Genomic DNA, 13,912 nt, shown 5'->3' on the forward strand with positions numbered 1-13,912 from the left:
TGGTTTGTAACTATAAAGCCAGCATGTTGGTTTTTAAATGAACCAACTTGAAGAGCACACCTAAGATCAATTTCTGAGGCGTTTGTTTATTATTACAACAAATTTGTGTGTGTTTCGTATTTGAGAATTACTCAGAAGGTAATTATGTTTGAGGTTGTTTGATAAAATAGCACCATAACATCTGCTTGGTGGCTATATAGTAAATAGTTAAATGACCATTTCCCATTGACATCATTTTTTTAAAGTCATTCTTTAAACTTTTACCCCTTGAAAGTTTAGATGTGTTTATCCAAAAAAAATCAACATATCCTCAGAAAAGAAAATCATGGACTTGGAGAAGAGACTTGTGGCTGCCTGATGGGAGGGGGAGGGAGTGGGAGGGATCGGGAGCTTGGGCTTATCAGACACAATTTAGAATAGATTTACAAGGAGATCCTGCTGAATAGCATTGAGAACTATGTCTAGATACTCAAGTTGCAACAGAACAAAGGGTGGGGGAAAAAATGTAATTGTAATGTATGCATGTAAGGATAACCTGACCCCCTTGCTGTACAGTGGGAAAATAAAAAAAAAAAAAAAAATCAACATAAGGCATAGCTCCAGAGCAGTATGAACTAACCTCCCCTGTCAGTTCATTCATTTCCTCTGCTCTAGAAGACATGACTTTACAAAAAATAAAAACCTCATGAAAAACATTTAATTGCTTGTCTGTATATATATAGACACATAGGTATATCACTTGTTCATATACACGTATTTATGGTATTCATAAACAAATACTAAAATTTGTGAAATAGACTCTTGTTAGGATCACATGTCTAAGTCTTTAAATAGAAGAGTTGTTTTGTCAAATAACGTTTCCAATCTCATGGAAAAACACTCGATACAATCAGGTTAACCAAAATCAACTTAACATTTGCAGGTATAGATACTAAGTAAACTAATAATCTATAGCAATTTAACTGAGTTTGAGCAAAAAGGGGGAAATACATACTAACCCAGAAGTCATCAATCCTCTGGTGTATTCTTCGGTCACTAAACATGTCTTAAAGTCCCCCTCAGTCTTATTCTGTCAGTTAGTAGGTCCTGTAGTGTTTTATCTTTTTAGTACCTTTTGTCTATCTCCCCCCACCCCCCATGTCCACGGCCACCCACTTAGTTGAGAGTCATGTCCTCTCAGGTCATCAACAATGGTAGTGCTTCCCAGTTGGTCTCCTCAGAATCAATCACTCACTACTTCTTTTCAATTTAGTCACAAGATCCAGACTAATCCTCCTAAAGCTCTTCTCTGATCTTGTCACTTCTTTGCTTTAAAACTTCCAAAGATGCCCCATTGCCTTAAGCAGTGTTTCTTCAAATGTGATCCCTGAGTTGCCTGTCTCAGAATCACCTGGGGTGCCCTTGGACTGAAAGAACCAAAATCACAGAGAATGAGGCCTGGAAATTCAGTTTTTTAACAAGCACCACCCAGTCCCCCAGGAGATTCTTGAACATGCTAAATATAAGGCCTGTCAGCCTAAAGCAGTGATTCTCAACCTGGGCTGCACAGTGTAGTCACCTGGGAAGCTTTAAAAAATTGTTGATGGTTGAATTCCATCCCTGGAGTTTTTGATTTAAATGATCTGGGACACAGCCTAGGCACTGGAATATTTTTTAAAGCTCCCCATGTGAGCATTTATATCAAAATGGATTACATTTGGCTTCCTCTAACAAAAAAATTCAAAGTAACAGTTGCTTAAAGTCACCATGGTTCATTCTCTCACAGAAAAAAGAAGCCCTAGAATGGGGTATTTAGAACTGGCGTGCTGGCTCCATGAAATCAGTGTTTTTGTCACCCATTCTTTGTTTATAGCTTCTATCCTCAACCTTTCTTTAGGATGCATGATTACTATAGAAGCCCCAGACATGAGTCCAAATTCCAGACTGGAAGAAAGGATAAGGGGGAAAAGTCCACACTTCCCAGCTGGGTCCACTCTTTTTAAGCAGACTCAAGCAAAACTGCTTCCATAACTGCATCACACGATCACACCTAACTGCAAGGGAGACTGGGAAATGTATTCTTTTATCACTGCCACCTAAAATACAAGAGGACTTTATCACTAAGGAAAAGGGAGAGCGAGCATAGATAATAGGAAACAACTCAAGATTTCTGTCCCCAACCTATATTCCTGGACTTAACTTTTACCATTTTACTTGTAAATGCTTTACTTACTCAAACTGGTCTGCTTTTTATTGCTTAAGTGTGTGGAACAGGATGCCCCAATTCTGTTAATCCAGTCTATGGTTTCTACATAGAAAAGCATATTCTAGCTATTAAAAGAAATAATTTACTCTCCAGCATGCCAGGGTCTTACTTGCAGTTTCATTGTCTGCCATGCTCCTCTTCCTGAAATCCAGAGCAGACAGAAGAATCTCCAAGGGGTTAAGAAGATTTTGCTGCATTTAAAGGGAACCATGGAAAAGATTGGAGGTTCAGGAACCTCCTTGGGAGAACGGGAAGTTAGGCAAGGTGCCTTTTAAAAGGCTTGAGTATAATTTTCTCAAGGCAGGATGTGAAACAGGATAGGGCCTGCAAGGAGGAAAAGTAATGGCACTCAAGAAATCAATTTTGAAAAATCTACCAGAGATTGAGTGGGACTCTTTAAAAAGGAAATTAAACTGTCTTTTCAATCAAAGAAAAAAAACGCCATCAAGGAGTTAAAAATCTGATGAGCTATATTAGGAACAAAAGGTGGGGAGGCAGAGTTTTCTGCATATGGGGATAAGCTTCATGATGATCTATGAGCAAGATTATAATGAGTTCATTAAGAGAAATTGAACTGGAAACTCATTTTCTCATATAAACAATGTTATATATAGCAATCAGGTCATAGATGGTATTTAATCCATAATTTCCTATATTATAAACCTATTTAACACATATGACAGTATATTCTGTGGGGAAGTATATTCATTTCCAATTCTGAAAGTCATCTCCCTTTCTCAAAAACCTATTCATAGAACACCCACCATATGCCACGTGCTTTTCTAGGTGCTGGAGTCATAGCAGTTCTGAAAAAAAAAATAGAGAAGGTTCCTGCATTTATGGTGGAGATGATCAAGAGGTGCTATGGGCTGAAGGTTTGTGTCCCTCCAAAATTTATGTGTTGAAATCCTAATATCCTGTGATGGCATTGGTAGGTGGGGCCTTTGGAAGGTACGGAAGTCATGAGGGTGGAGCCCTTACGAATAGCATTAGTGCACTAATAACAAAGGCTCCAGAAATACCCCTCACTCCTTCACTATGTGAAAATACAGCTAGAGGGCTCAGGCTGTGAACCAGGAAGAAGGCTCTCACCAAACATGACCATGCTCATGCCTTGATCATGGCCTTCTGGACCTCCAAGAGAAATAAATTTTTGTTGCTTATAAGCTACCCAGTCTGTGGTACTTTGTTCCAGCAGCCTGCATGAACAAAGACAAAAAGAAACAAGCAGAGGAGAGAGTATTTCAGATAGTGATAAATGCAGTGAAGAAAATAGGATGATGTTATTAAAGAATGATGGATGCAGTATGGTGACATGTGAGAAGGTGACATTCTGACTTGATATCTGACTTTGAGAAGGGACAGTCATGTGATGATCTGAGAGAAGTACATTTCAGGCAGAAGGAATAGCAAGTGTAAAGTTCCTAAAATGAACTGACCTTGGCATGTGTCAGGACAAGAAAGAAGATTAGATTATTAGCTTGGAATCGTCTTCATCTGCAAGTAACGGATGGGCCATATTTCAATGACTCACATAAAGGTTTATATTCTCACATAATTGTAAACTCAGCAATAGAGGATAGCATGTTTTGGTTCATGATTTAAAGATATTATGCGGGAGTTCCCGTCGTGGCGCAGTGGTTAACGAATCTGACTAGGAACCATGAGGTTGCGGGTTCGGTCCCTGCCCTTGCTCAGTGGGTTAACGATCCGGCGTTGCCGTGAGCTGTGGTGTAGGTTGCAGACGCGGCTCGGATCCCGCGTTGCTGTGGCTCTGGTGTAGGCCGGTGGCTGCAGCTCCAATTGGACCCCTAGCCTGGGAACCTCCATATGCCGTAGGAGCGGCCCAAGAAATAGCAAAAAAAGACAAAAAATAAAAATAGGAGTTCCCGTCGTGGCGCAGTGGTTAACGAATCCGACTAGGAACCATGAGGTTGCGGGTTCGGTCCCTGCCCTTGCTCAGTGGGTTAACGATCCGGCGTTGCCGTGAGCTGTGGTGTAGGTTGCAGACGCGGCTCGGATCCTGCATTGCTGTGCCTCTGGCGTAGGCCGGTGGCTACAGCTCCGATTCAACCCCTAGCCTGGGAACCTCCATATGCCGCAGGAGCGGCCCAAGAAATAGCAGCAACAACAACAACAAAAAAAAAAGACAAAAAGACAAAAGACAAAAAAAATAAATAAATAAAAATAAAAATAAAAAAATAAAGATATTATGCCTGAGATTTCTATAACCAGGCCTTTTCCTCAAGGTCCCAGGATTGCTTTTTCAGCTCTGGAAATTCTGTCCATGTTCCCATTGAGCAGGAAGGACAGAGAACAAAAAGCAAAGACATAAGACAATTAAGTATGTCCCTTTTAAAAGAACTTTCTCAGAAGAGTCACACAGCAACTTCGATGAATATCTTGTTGGCCAGGACCTTGTCATCTGTCTTCTCAGCTACAAGGTTCATGATCTGATTTACATATATCTCTCTCCATACTAGCTGTCTAATGAGGACAAATTACCCAATCTGTAAGCCAGAGTTATGCTTCCTGAGGCGTAGGATAGGAAGTTGAGCATGAATAGGAAGAGAGGAAGGGTAGGGAGCTTGGATGTGAAGAAGTGAGGAAAGGAGTACTGCAGTGGGGAAAAAGAAGTGGGAGGAGATCCCTCTGCACCTACCTCTCCTTCCTGACTGTTTCCTGCTTGATTTATTGGTTCATCCATTTAGTCATTAAACATTGAACACCTGCTATGGGCCAGCCACTGTGATAGACTCTGTAAGTATAAAGATACATAAAACACAGCCCCTGTCCTGTGAGGAGCTTATCACCTAGCATCTGGGTAGAGACAGACCTGTAAACAAGTCATTGCAAAACACTGCGATCACTGCTACAATAGAAATATGGAGATGATAAGAAGAGGCACAAAGAAGGCAGCCATCAGCTTTGCTTGGGTGGGCAGAGCCAGGACAGACAAAGTCATAAAGTGCAGGATGCCAGTGGGACTGAGCTTTGCTAGCAAGGAGCAATGTCCTTTCTTTTTTATTTGTGTAACCTTGGGCTTCCTGCCACAAGTAAACTCTAAGGGATTCTATGTGTGCTTCTTAAACCAAGGGGAAGTGGAAATAGGATTTTCAAGGTGCTGAGAACCAGCTGTGTGCTGTACTCTTTGCAAGTACTGCTTTATGATTAAATAAGTTCATCCAAAATAATACTGACTTAGAACTCAGTGAGATAATGCTTTAAGGTAAGAAATGTTGGTTAAGAAATGCATTTACCTACAAGTAACAGAGACTAGCCTACAGTGGCCTCATCATAAAGCCTACTATGTCAGTAGATGGGAGCTGAGGTTATTTCACAAGTTCGAACATATCAGGATGGTGGTCCTAGTGATTCTTGTGGTCCTTGTGACTTATTCCTTATGGTTCCAAGATAGTGGTCCCATCCAAAGCCAATAAGACTCAAGAGCTGATTCTTAATTCTAGATGAAACATGCCTCATCTGGAAGCTTTCCAGAGCACCCATAATGCTAAGTTTTTTTGTTTGTTTGTTTTTTAATTTCCATTTTGTAGTACATTTAGTTCAGAAGGTTGAAGAATTAGGTCAAGATATTGCGTGAGGCTGGGATTTGTACACTGGTCCCTCTGGTACCAGAGTCATTCTTCCTAACACTACTCCTGGCTGTCTTGTTGTCCCATACAGCCCCTTTCTGTCTTGGAGTGGCCTCAGGATTGGCCGACCTGCTTTTCTTCCCTTCCACTGTCATGAACTATTATTTCCACTCAGAGCTTCTCTCCTTCCTGGACACACTACAGCACAAGGACTTCTCAGCTGGCACACAGCTGATTTGAGGGTTTTTAAGGTTTCCTCAGCTAGTATGGAGAGGAAAACAAGCAGGCAGGGAAAAAATAACAAAATTATGGCCTTGCTGAAGCTGCCAGTGAAATGTGAATGGATCTCAGTTCTGCATTCTTGAGGCCTCAGCACTTCTCTCTGAGCCCCCAAATTTTTCAGACTTCCTCCCTCTATACTATGTCTACTATTTCAAATTGCTCCACCACTAGAGACCTTCTTTATTGTTTGTCTACATAAATCCTAGAAATGGTGGATACAGACCTAGTAGGCTGAATTCTGCATTTCAAGAACCCACCTGCTTCTTCCCAGCAGAGGTCACTTCAGGAGAAGCAGGACACTCCATTATCGCAGTGACACCGGTCATCCAGCCCAACTCCGAGATATCAATGAGCACAGGGATGAGAAGAGAAATGGAGGTGAGGGTGAGGAGTGGTGCCACATGCTGGAGGGGCCCCAAGGAGAGACAGCTTTCCACTGGGTGGTGGGAACACTCAAGAAAGTAACGTTGGGGCTACATGAAAAAGTGAGAAGGACTCATCGGTAACAAGAATAGGAAGAGGTTACCAGGCCAATCTCAAAAACACTGCTTCTTAAAAATATCCCAATCATTTGTCAGTAAACCCACAGGAGCACCTGCTTTCCCCTCAAGTGGAGTTTAAAATCATAATATGTACTAATTATCTATATTGCCCCCTTCATGGGATTTCCATTTTGGGGCCAGAATGATAGTTTGTTAGTGCTTCAGGCCTTGAGTTTTAGGTTCTTTTATTCCTTAGTGGATCTAATTTTAGAACATTCCTGTTTGGCTTGGAATTCTTATTTCCATTCCTGTCATTCACTCTCTGAACTGAGGAATTATGTGAAGCTGGTGGTTTTTTCTCTCCCAGATCTTCGCTATCAATAAACAGATAATTTCTGACTTCTGTATCTTCAATATCATAGTCCTATGATTCCACTATGAAATATTCTACTCTGAAAATTCCTGTTTGTCCTAGAATTAAAGATAAACCAAAACCATTCTCCCTCACCTGCACTGAAATATTTTTGACGTAGTAAAAATTTAGGTAGAAAATAGAAATTAACTCCTAAAATTATCTCTGATGTATACTCATGTATAATTCATGTTTCTTGAATTATAAACTTCAAACATGGGGGGTCTTGTGTCATCATTTCTGTTCAAAGGGATATTATTTGAAAAAAAAATTCCATTCCTTTCTGTCCTCCTGTTTTTCTATAACAAGAAGCAATGTGGTTAAAAAAAAGAAATACATTGGGAAAATGAGCCAAGGATAAATCACCTTAAGACCCTTGTTCTTGTTCTTACTAGCACTTTATTAACTTTTATAAAAATTTATTTGTTTTGATTTTGTGATCATTCCCATCTGGGTCCTGCTCAAAAACAGCGGCTGATGTAGAAAGACCTTTCCTCTGAGGCCACAGCAGAGTTTTCATTCCCCAATGAGCTGGAGGAAGCAGATGGAAATGGTCAGAGTCTTTCTGTGGCTGTGATTTGGGGATGTCAAGTTGGGATAAGTACAGCTGCCCTCACTGAGGAAGAGAAACACCCTGCTGAGAAGGGAGTGGAAATCTCTCCCAAACTGGGTATATTAGGGTTCTCCAAAGAAACAGAAACAACAGGGTGTGTGTGAGTGTGTGTATGGGGGTGAGAGAGACAGAAAATAAGAAACTGGCTCACTTAATTATGGAGGCTGAGCTGTCCCACGATTTGCCATCTGTGTGGTGGAGACCCAGGAAAACCAGTGGTATAATTCACTCAGAGTCCAAAGACCCAAGAACCAGAGGAACGAATGAAGGGTGTGAGTCTCAGTCCAAGGGCAAGAGGAAACTGATGTCCTAGCTCAACATTCAGGCAGAGAGAGAGAATTTAACCTTCTTTCACCCTTTTGTTTTGCTCTATTCGGGCCCTCAAAGGATTGATGGTGGCTGCCCACAATGGGGAGAGCCACCTGCTTTACTCAGTCCATCAATTCAAACGATAAGCTCTTCCAGAAATAATCTCGCAAGCACACCTAGAAACAGTGTTTAACCACATATCTGGACATCCTGTGGTCCCGTCAAGTTGACATGTAAAATTAATCATTACACTGGGTCAGTTCCCTTGACCAGAACAGATGGTGGAAAGCCCTAGAATTCATAATTCTCAGAGAGTAGCTGTGGGGAGGCCACCTATGGACATTGGAGAAGTCTTCTCTCTGTGCTCAATGAGAGGGCAGAACTGAGGTGGCTCTTGTCTGTCAGCATGTGGTCAGGAATCAGGCCTTGATCATCCCTCACCCTCACCCTACACTAACTCTAACCATTTTTTATTTTTTGCTATGGAGAATAACAGAATTTGAAGGAGATGGATGTATCTCCCAAACTGGGGGACTTCCATGAACTTTTTTTTTTTTCTGAAAATCACGATTTCCTACCATCTGAAGTTGGAGCTCAAATGGCTGCATCTGTTTGAGTACTGTACCATCATTGAATAATGAGGAAACTGCTCAGATCATTTTAGGCCACAGCATACACCATAATGCAAACTCACTCAGCAAATGTTCCCTCCACAAAACAAGCCTTATCAACGGTTTTTATATTCATAGATTCTATCTTTTGTTTTCTGTGGATGAAATATGTTTTAAGCTACCAAGTCTGTTCGGATTCAGAGCAGCTTTAAATTATTCACTAAATTTTAGTGTTAGGTAATTGTGCAGGTACCATTGCTGCTCTGATGTGAAAATGTGAAGCGAGTTCAAATATCTCTCTAGGTGTCATCTTTCCAAAAGACATGTCATCACAGTTCATTTGGGGAAAGTCTTGCTTCACGCATCATTATAAAGGCATTCTCCAACTTCTGAGAAAGAAATTCTGTGGAATGGGAGGAGGAAAGAGGCAGGAAAAGAGAATGATTCAGCTGGAAAAGAAGAAAGAAAATAGGGAAGGAGGACGTAATTAGTTATTTGGGAACTATGCTGATTAAGGAGTTAGTGTTGCCAAGAGATAAAGGAATGAAGCTGACAGGAAAAGAAAGGGGAACATACAGTCACAGGGCTAGTGGTTGGAGGCAAAGCAGCGTACAATTCAAGATTTCCAAACTCAGATCCTTCAGGGGCCAGATGAAGTGAAAAAGTGAAGCTGGCCAGGTAGGGCAGCAGTGGACTGGAGAAGCACATGCCTATGGATCTGAAGCAGGCTGCCACCTAGGCTCCATTGATGACTGACTCCCAGGCAGGAAGGTGGACCATATGTGCCATATTTGTGGCTTTTTTTTTCTTAAGAGAATCCATGAATTCATGTTTCTGTGTGAAATATGATTTTCAAGAGTTAACCAATAGAAAAATCTGCCAACTAAAAGTGGCTCTCAAACATTAGTGACAATCTCTGTTTGTTACCACTTGCTTGTCTGCTCAGAATATTTGCAGATGGTTGGATATGAACAATTAGACAGATGCCAGGATGTCTTGCCATTTGTGTTTGTGTTGGTAACTGTATCACCTTAATTTCTTGTTGCTTTCAGAATGGCCCATTATAGAGTATTAAAACTTGTCAATACCTGTTACCTCATTAAACAAATATTAAGAAACCCTACCAAATATAGAAAAAAAACAGAGAAATATATTTGGCCTTAAATTGTTGGTTAATAAAGGCCAAACATATTTAATTAGCCTTAGGAATATGTTAAACAGTCCTGGAAGTGAAACTAAGGAAAGAAATTATGATATTTTTACATGTGTCCTGAAGTCAAATTGCTTGAAAAATCCTCTCTTCTGCTAAGACAATTATTAAAATTGTCATATGGCTCTCACATTACTCTTTGATATTAAACAGGAGCCATTGATCTTATGCTCAAGATCAAGACAAATAGCCTGTCAGATATATTACAGAGACCGAGTTCCACCTGAGAGCTAAATATAGGACATACCTATTTTATTTTATCTAAATGAGATCCCAAGGCGGGGAAAATACTCTCTTAACCTGATTTCTTATTATTTATATGATTTAGGAGCTGGTAGAATTTAACTGAAAGAGGATGCTTTATACAAATTATTGACAAATGTCAATTTGCCCCAAAGAGTCAAGGCCACTTTCAGATAGCTATTTCAGAATTCCCAGCAAAGAGCATTCATTCTGTGATCAGTTTTCTCTGCTTGCAAGTGTAGAACCTACATCAAACATTTCCTTTTACTCAATGTGTCCCTTCCAGACCCAAGATTTTATGTAGCCCAGTGAATCAGCCTTTCTTTTCTTGCCCTTCCCCCTGCCCCTCCCTCCCTCCCTCAAACTGTTGGAAGAACAACTACTATGGCTCTTATAAAGCCCCTTCCTTCTCCCCACCATTGCAGGGGTTCTTTGGGCCCACATCTTTAGAGCTAAAGTGGATGCCATCTAATATTTCTTAGAGCTGTAGAGGCCAATAAGAGGTGCACTCCCCATTTACTGAATAAATAAAACTCACTGTCATTATGGATAGCTGCTACTTTTCAGGATGTGAAGTGCTTCCACAGATATTAAGTCATTTAACCTTTTTATACGACCCTGTGCTGGAATTATTATCCCTATTTTATGTCTGAGGAAACTGAAGCTCTGAGAGGTGAAGCGACTTGCTTTTAGCCACACAGCCCACAAGCCACAGAGGTGGGATAACAAGCTGGGTTTCCTGCCTCTTGGTCCATGATCCTGTTCACCATCCCCACAGGTACTATTCCCCAGCATCCTGTTATTTGTCTTTAAGGAATTTCTGAATAATGAGAGCTGAAATCATGCAGATCCTTCTCTCAGTTGCAAGTAGACATGCATCTCTTGCATTTGTATGCCCTCATTTACCTTCAGTTGGTATTCAGGTGTGTTAGACAGATCTGAGGAATCCAGGTCATAGACAGAACAGCAGAGAGTCCCCAGGAACAAATCCACCATAAGGAAGAAGGAATAATTTCCTTCTTTGCCATAATTTCTAAGAGAGTGGTATTCTAGGTGAAGCATGGCCCTAAAACTCTTTCTACCCCAGGCCCTAGGATGGAACCTGTGGATTCTAGAGTTTTGCAACTCACTTTGCTTCCAGATGCTTCTCCAAAATATAGAAGACATAGCAAATAGTCTTTTTCCTTTTTTTTTTTTTTTTTGGTTTTTTAGGGCCACACTAGTGGCATGTGGAGATTCCCAGGCTAGGGGTCCAATTGGACCTACAGCTGCTGGCCTACAACACAGCCACAGGAACATCAGATCTGAGCTGCATCTGCAACCTACACCACAGCTCACGGCAATATCGGATCCTTAACCCACTGAGTGAAGCCAGGGATCAAACCCGCAACCTCATGGTTCCTAGTCAGATTTGTTTCCACTGCACCACAACAGGAACTCTGCAAACAGTCTTTTTCTTACCTTCAGTCTCTAATCTGGAGGAGTGATGGGACAGCTTCACTTTCCCCAGCCTCAGGGTACCATCATTTTCCAACTCCACCGCAGCCAGGAAGAGGCAATGGCTGTGATGGTCAGTTCTAGTTCAATTGGCAGTTTTGTGAGACAGTTGGGACCTGGGGCAGCAAAGGCTCAGGCCGGCTTGTTGTGCCAGTGACCAACTAGTGGGACTGTTTAGACACCTACCAGTATTTTACAAAAATGCAACCTCAGGGTTCCTAGAGATGCCTGGGGAAGCTGGCTACAGCCAAGGAGGTGAAGGAATCAGAGATTCCCTCTGAGATCTCAGGGCTAATGCTAAAGGGCTTGGCAGCTGTGAGTACATGTGGTGAAAGGGCAGAGACACTCAGATTCCCCTCAAGCTGCAGCTCCTCATTTGCCCTCCAGCTCTTCCCCTATAGCAGCTCTAAAGCAAACATTTAAAGTTCTCTAAAACCTTCGCAGCTACAAGACTATGCACTCACCTTTCAACTTGCAAGACCAAGTATAGGAGGAAAATTGTCACCAGAGTAACAAACTCAAGTGCTATTATCTCAAGAAAGAATAATTAATTGTATGACGTTTCCAGTTCCCCCAGGGAATGCTGAAAGGATCCCAGGACACCTCTCTGTGCTCTCCATTCCAGAAGCCCCACAGCATTGAGCAACAGTTGTAACTCTGCTACACATTAGACTTCCTGGAGGAGTTTTTAGTAATACAGATACCTGCATTTCACAACCTGGATCAATTACATCATAATGTCTGGAGGTGAAACCTGGACATAATATTTGTAAATCTCGGCAGGGTTGAGAACCTCTGGTGTAGATGAATGAGGCCCAGACTGGTAATCAGTTTAAAATTTCAGCCAAGCTTTCAAATGAGTGATTTTGATCAATCCCCTGACTCCTCTGGGCTGTAATTTTCATATCATTTCTAAGTTTCCTGTAAGCTGCAAAAATGTGTGTATGTACATCAGAGAATCACTTGCCATGGTCATGAATGAGGAATGATCTAAATATCCAATAGTGGATTAACTAAGTAAATAACAATACAGCTAGACACTAGGAATACTGGGTAAACACTGAAAGTAATGGTAAGTGGAAAACACAGATTATAAAAATGTTACAATATGACTTTTTTTAAAAAAATTATATAGCTAGATATAACTGTAAAGATATGCATCAAGATCTTTACAGCTCTTCTCTTCTGGATAAATGATTTTCATTTTTTTTACATACCTGTGTTTTCTAAATATTCTGTATTAAATTTTGAGGAAAATTGACTTGCACACGTCAAACCTTGAATATCAGTCTTGAACACAATTGTAAAAAAAATCCCAAACATAATTTTATTTGTCTACATGGCATTCTAGCTTTTCTAACTACTGGGCAGCTATATGCAAAAACCTGATGCTTTGCTTGACCTCTAGGTTACCTTCAAAACTGTGCTTGCTTTAGATCCGTTCATTTTCCCGATTTGGAACTACAGATGTAGAGCGAAAAAGAATGGGTGAAAGCACTTCTCCTGCAGTATTTGTTCTGGGTCCTGGCGGGACTGCCCCCATTTCATTGGAGAGAATAATTAGGGAGGAAACAGGAGCAAGAAATTCAAGAGGACAGAAAGCCAAGAGAGAAGGCTTTTGATCTGTTTTTCTTCCCTAGAGCATCCTGTCATATTTTTTGCCTACGTTGGTGGTTATGAAGATGAAATGAGAGACATCAGTGCAAAGACCTAGCACACTTTTCTGCACACAGATGCTCACTATATTTCTATTCATTCATGCATGCCTTTGTGAAGGGAATAATTTAGCTACTTACCAAGTATGTGACTTCACAGTGTCCTCATCCCCTGCAAGCCCCAGAATCCAACCCTGAAAAAGCAAGAGTAATAATAATAGCCCCAACCTCACAGGACTGCTGTGAGAATTAAATGACATAACGTAGGTAAAACACGAAACAAAATATCAACACACACGAACACATCGTAAGGGCCAACTATTATTATTATTATGGCACCTTTTTCCAGCATTCTTTAGCCCAAAAACACCTTGTGGTATTGATTAGACTATTGCTGTAATCCAGAAAAAAAGAGACTTGTACAAGTTTATAGCTTTAACAACTGGGGAGGGAAATGATAAAAATAATTTAGAAGATTATATTTTGATTAGAAAAACGTATTTTTTTCTGCCATTTCAGTACTAAAAAAAGAATATTATTTCAATGCTCAGGAATGATCCCTCTGTGGTTTGACACCAAGAATAGAATATTTCATTTCAGAAAAAAATGCCTTAGAGAAATGATGAGCCACTGATAAAGGCAGTTACACTAGAAAATGACTTTGAGTTTAAGGCAAGTTATTTTCTATTATCCGAGTGATTGGGTCTTTAAAACTGTTTTCAAAAGCAACACGATATATGCATATAATATAATGAATGTA

At 40.7% G+C, this 13,912-nt stretch overlaps 2 protein-coding genes across 6 annotated transcripts in view; one reads left to right on the forward strand and one right to left on the reverse strand.

The window, feature by feature from the left end:
• The window catches only part of RGS7BP (regulator of G protein signaling 7 binding protein), a 104,060-nt gene that overhangs the window by 11,780 nt on the left and 78,368 nt on the right, over nucleotides 1–13,912 (forward strand).
• The window catches only part of SREK1IP1 (SREK1 interacting protein 1), a 232,387-nt gene continuing 231,777 nt past the window's right edge, over nucleotides 13,303–13,912 (reverse strand). The window contains exon 4 of the mRNA XM_021076777.1: nucleotides 13,303–13,346. Coding sequence (XP_020932436.1) covers nucleotides 13,318–13,346 — 29 coding nt within the window. The 3' untranslated portion in view covers nucleotides 13,303–13,317. The remainder of the gene's footprint in view (nucleotides 13,347–13,912) is intronic.

Source organism: Sus scrofa, chromosome 16 (genome assembly GCF_000003025.6).
Source record: "Sus scrofa isolate TJ Tabasco breed Duroc chromosome 16, Sscrofa11.1, whole genome shotgun sequence".
NCBI lineage: Eukaryota > Metazoa > Chordata > Mammalia > Artiodactyla > Suidae > Sus > Sus scrofa.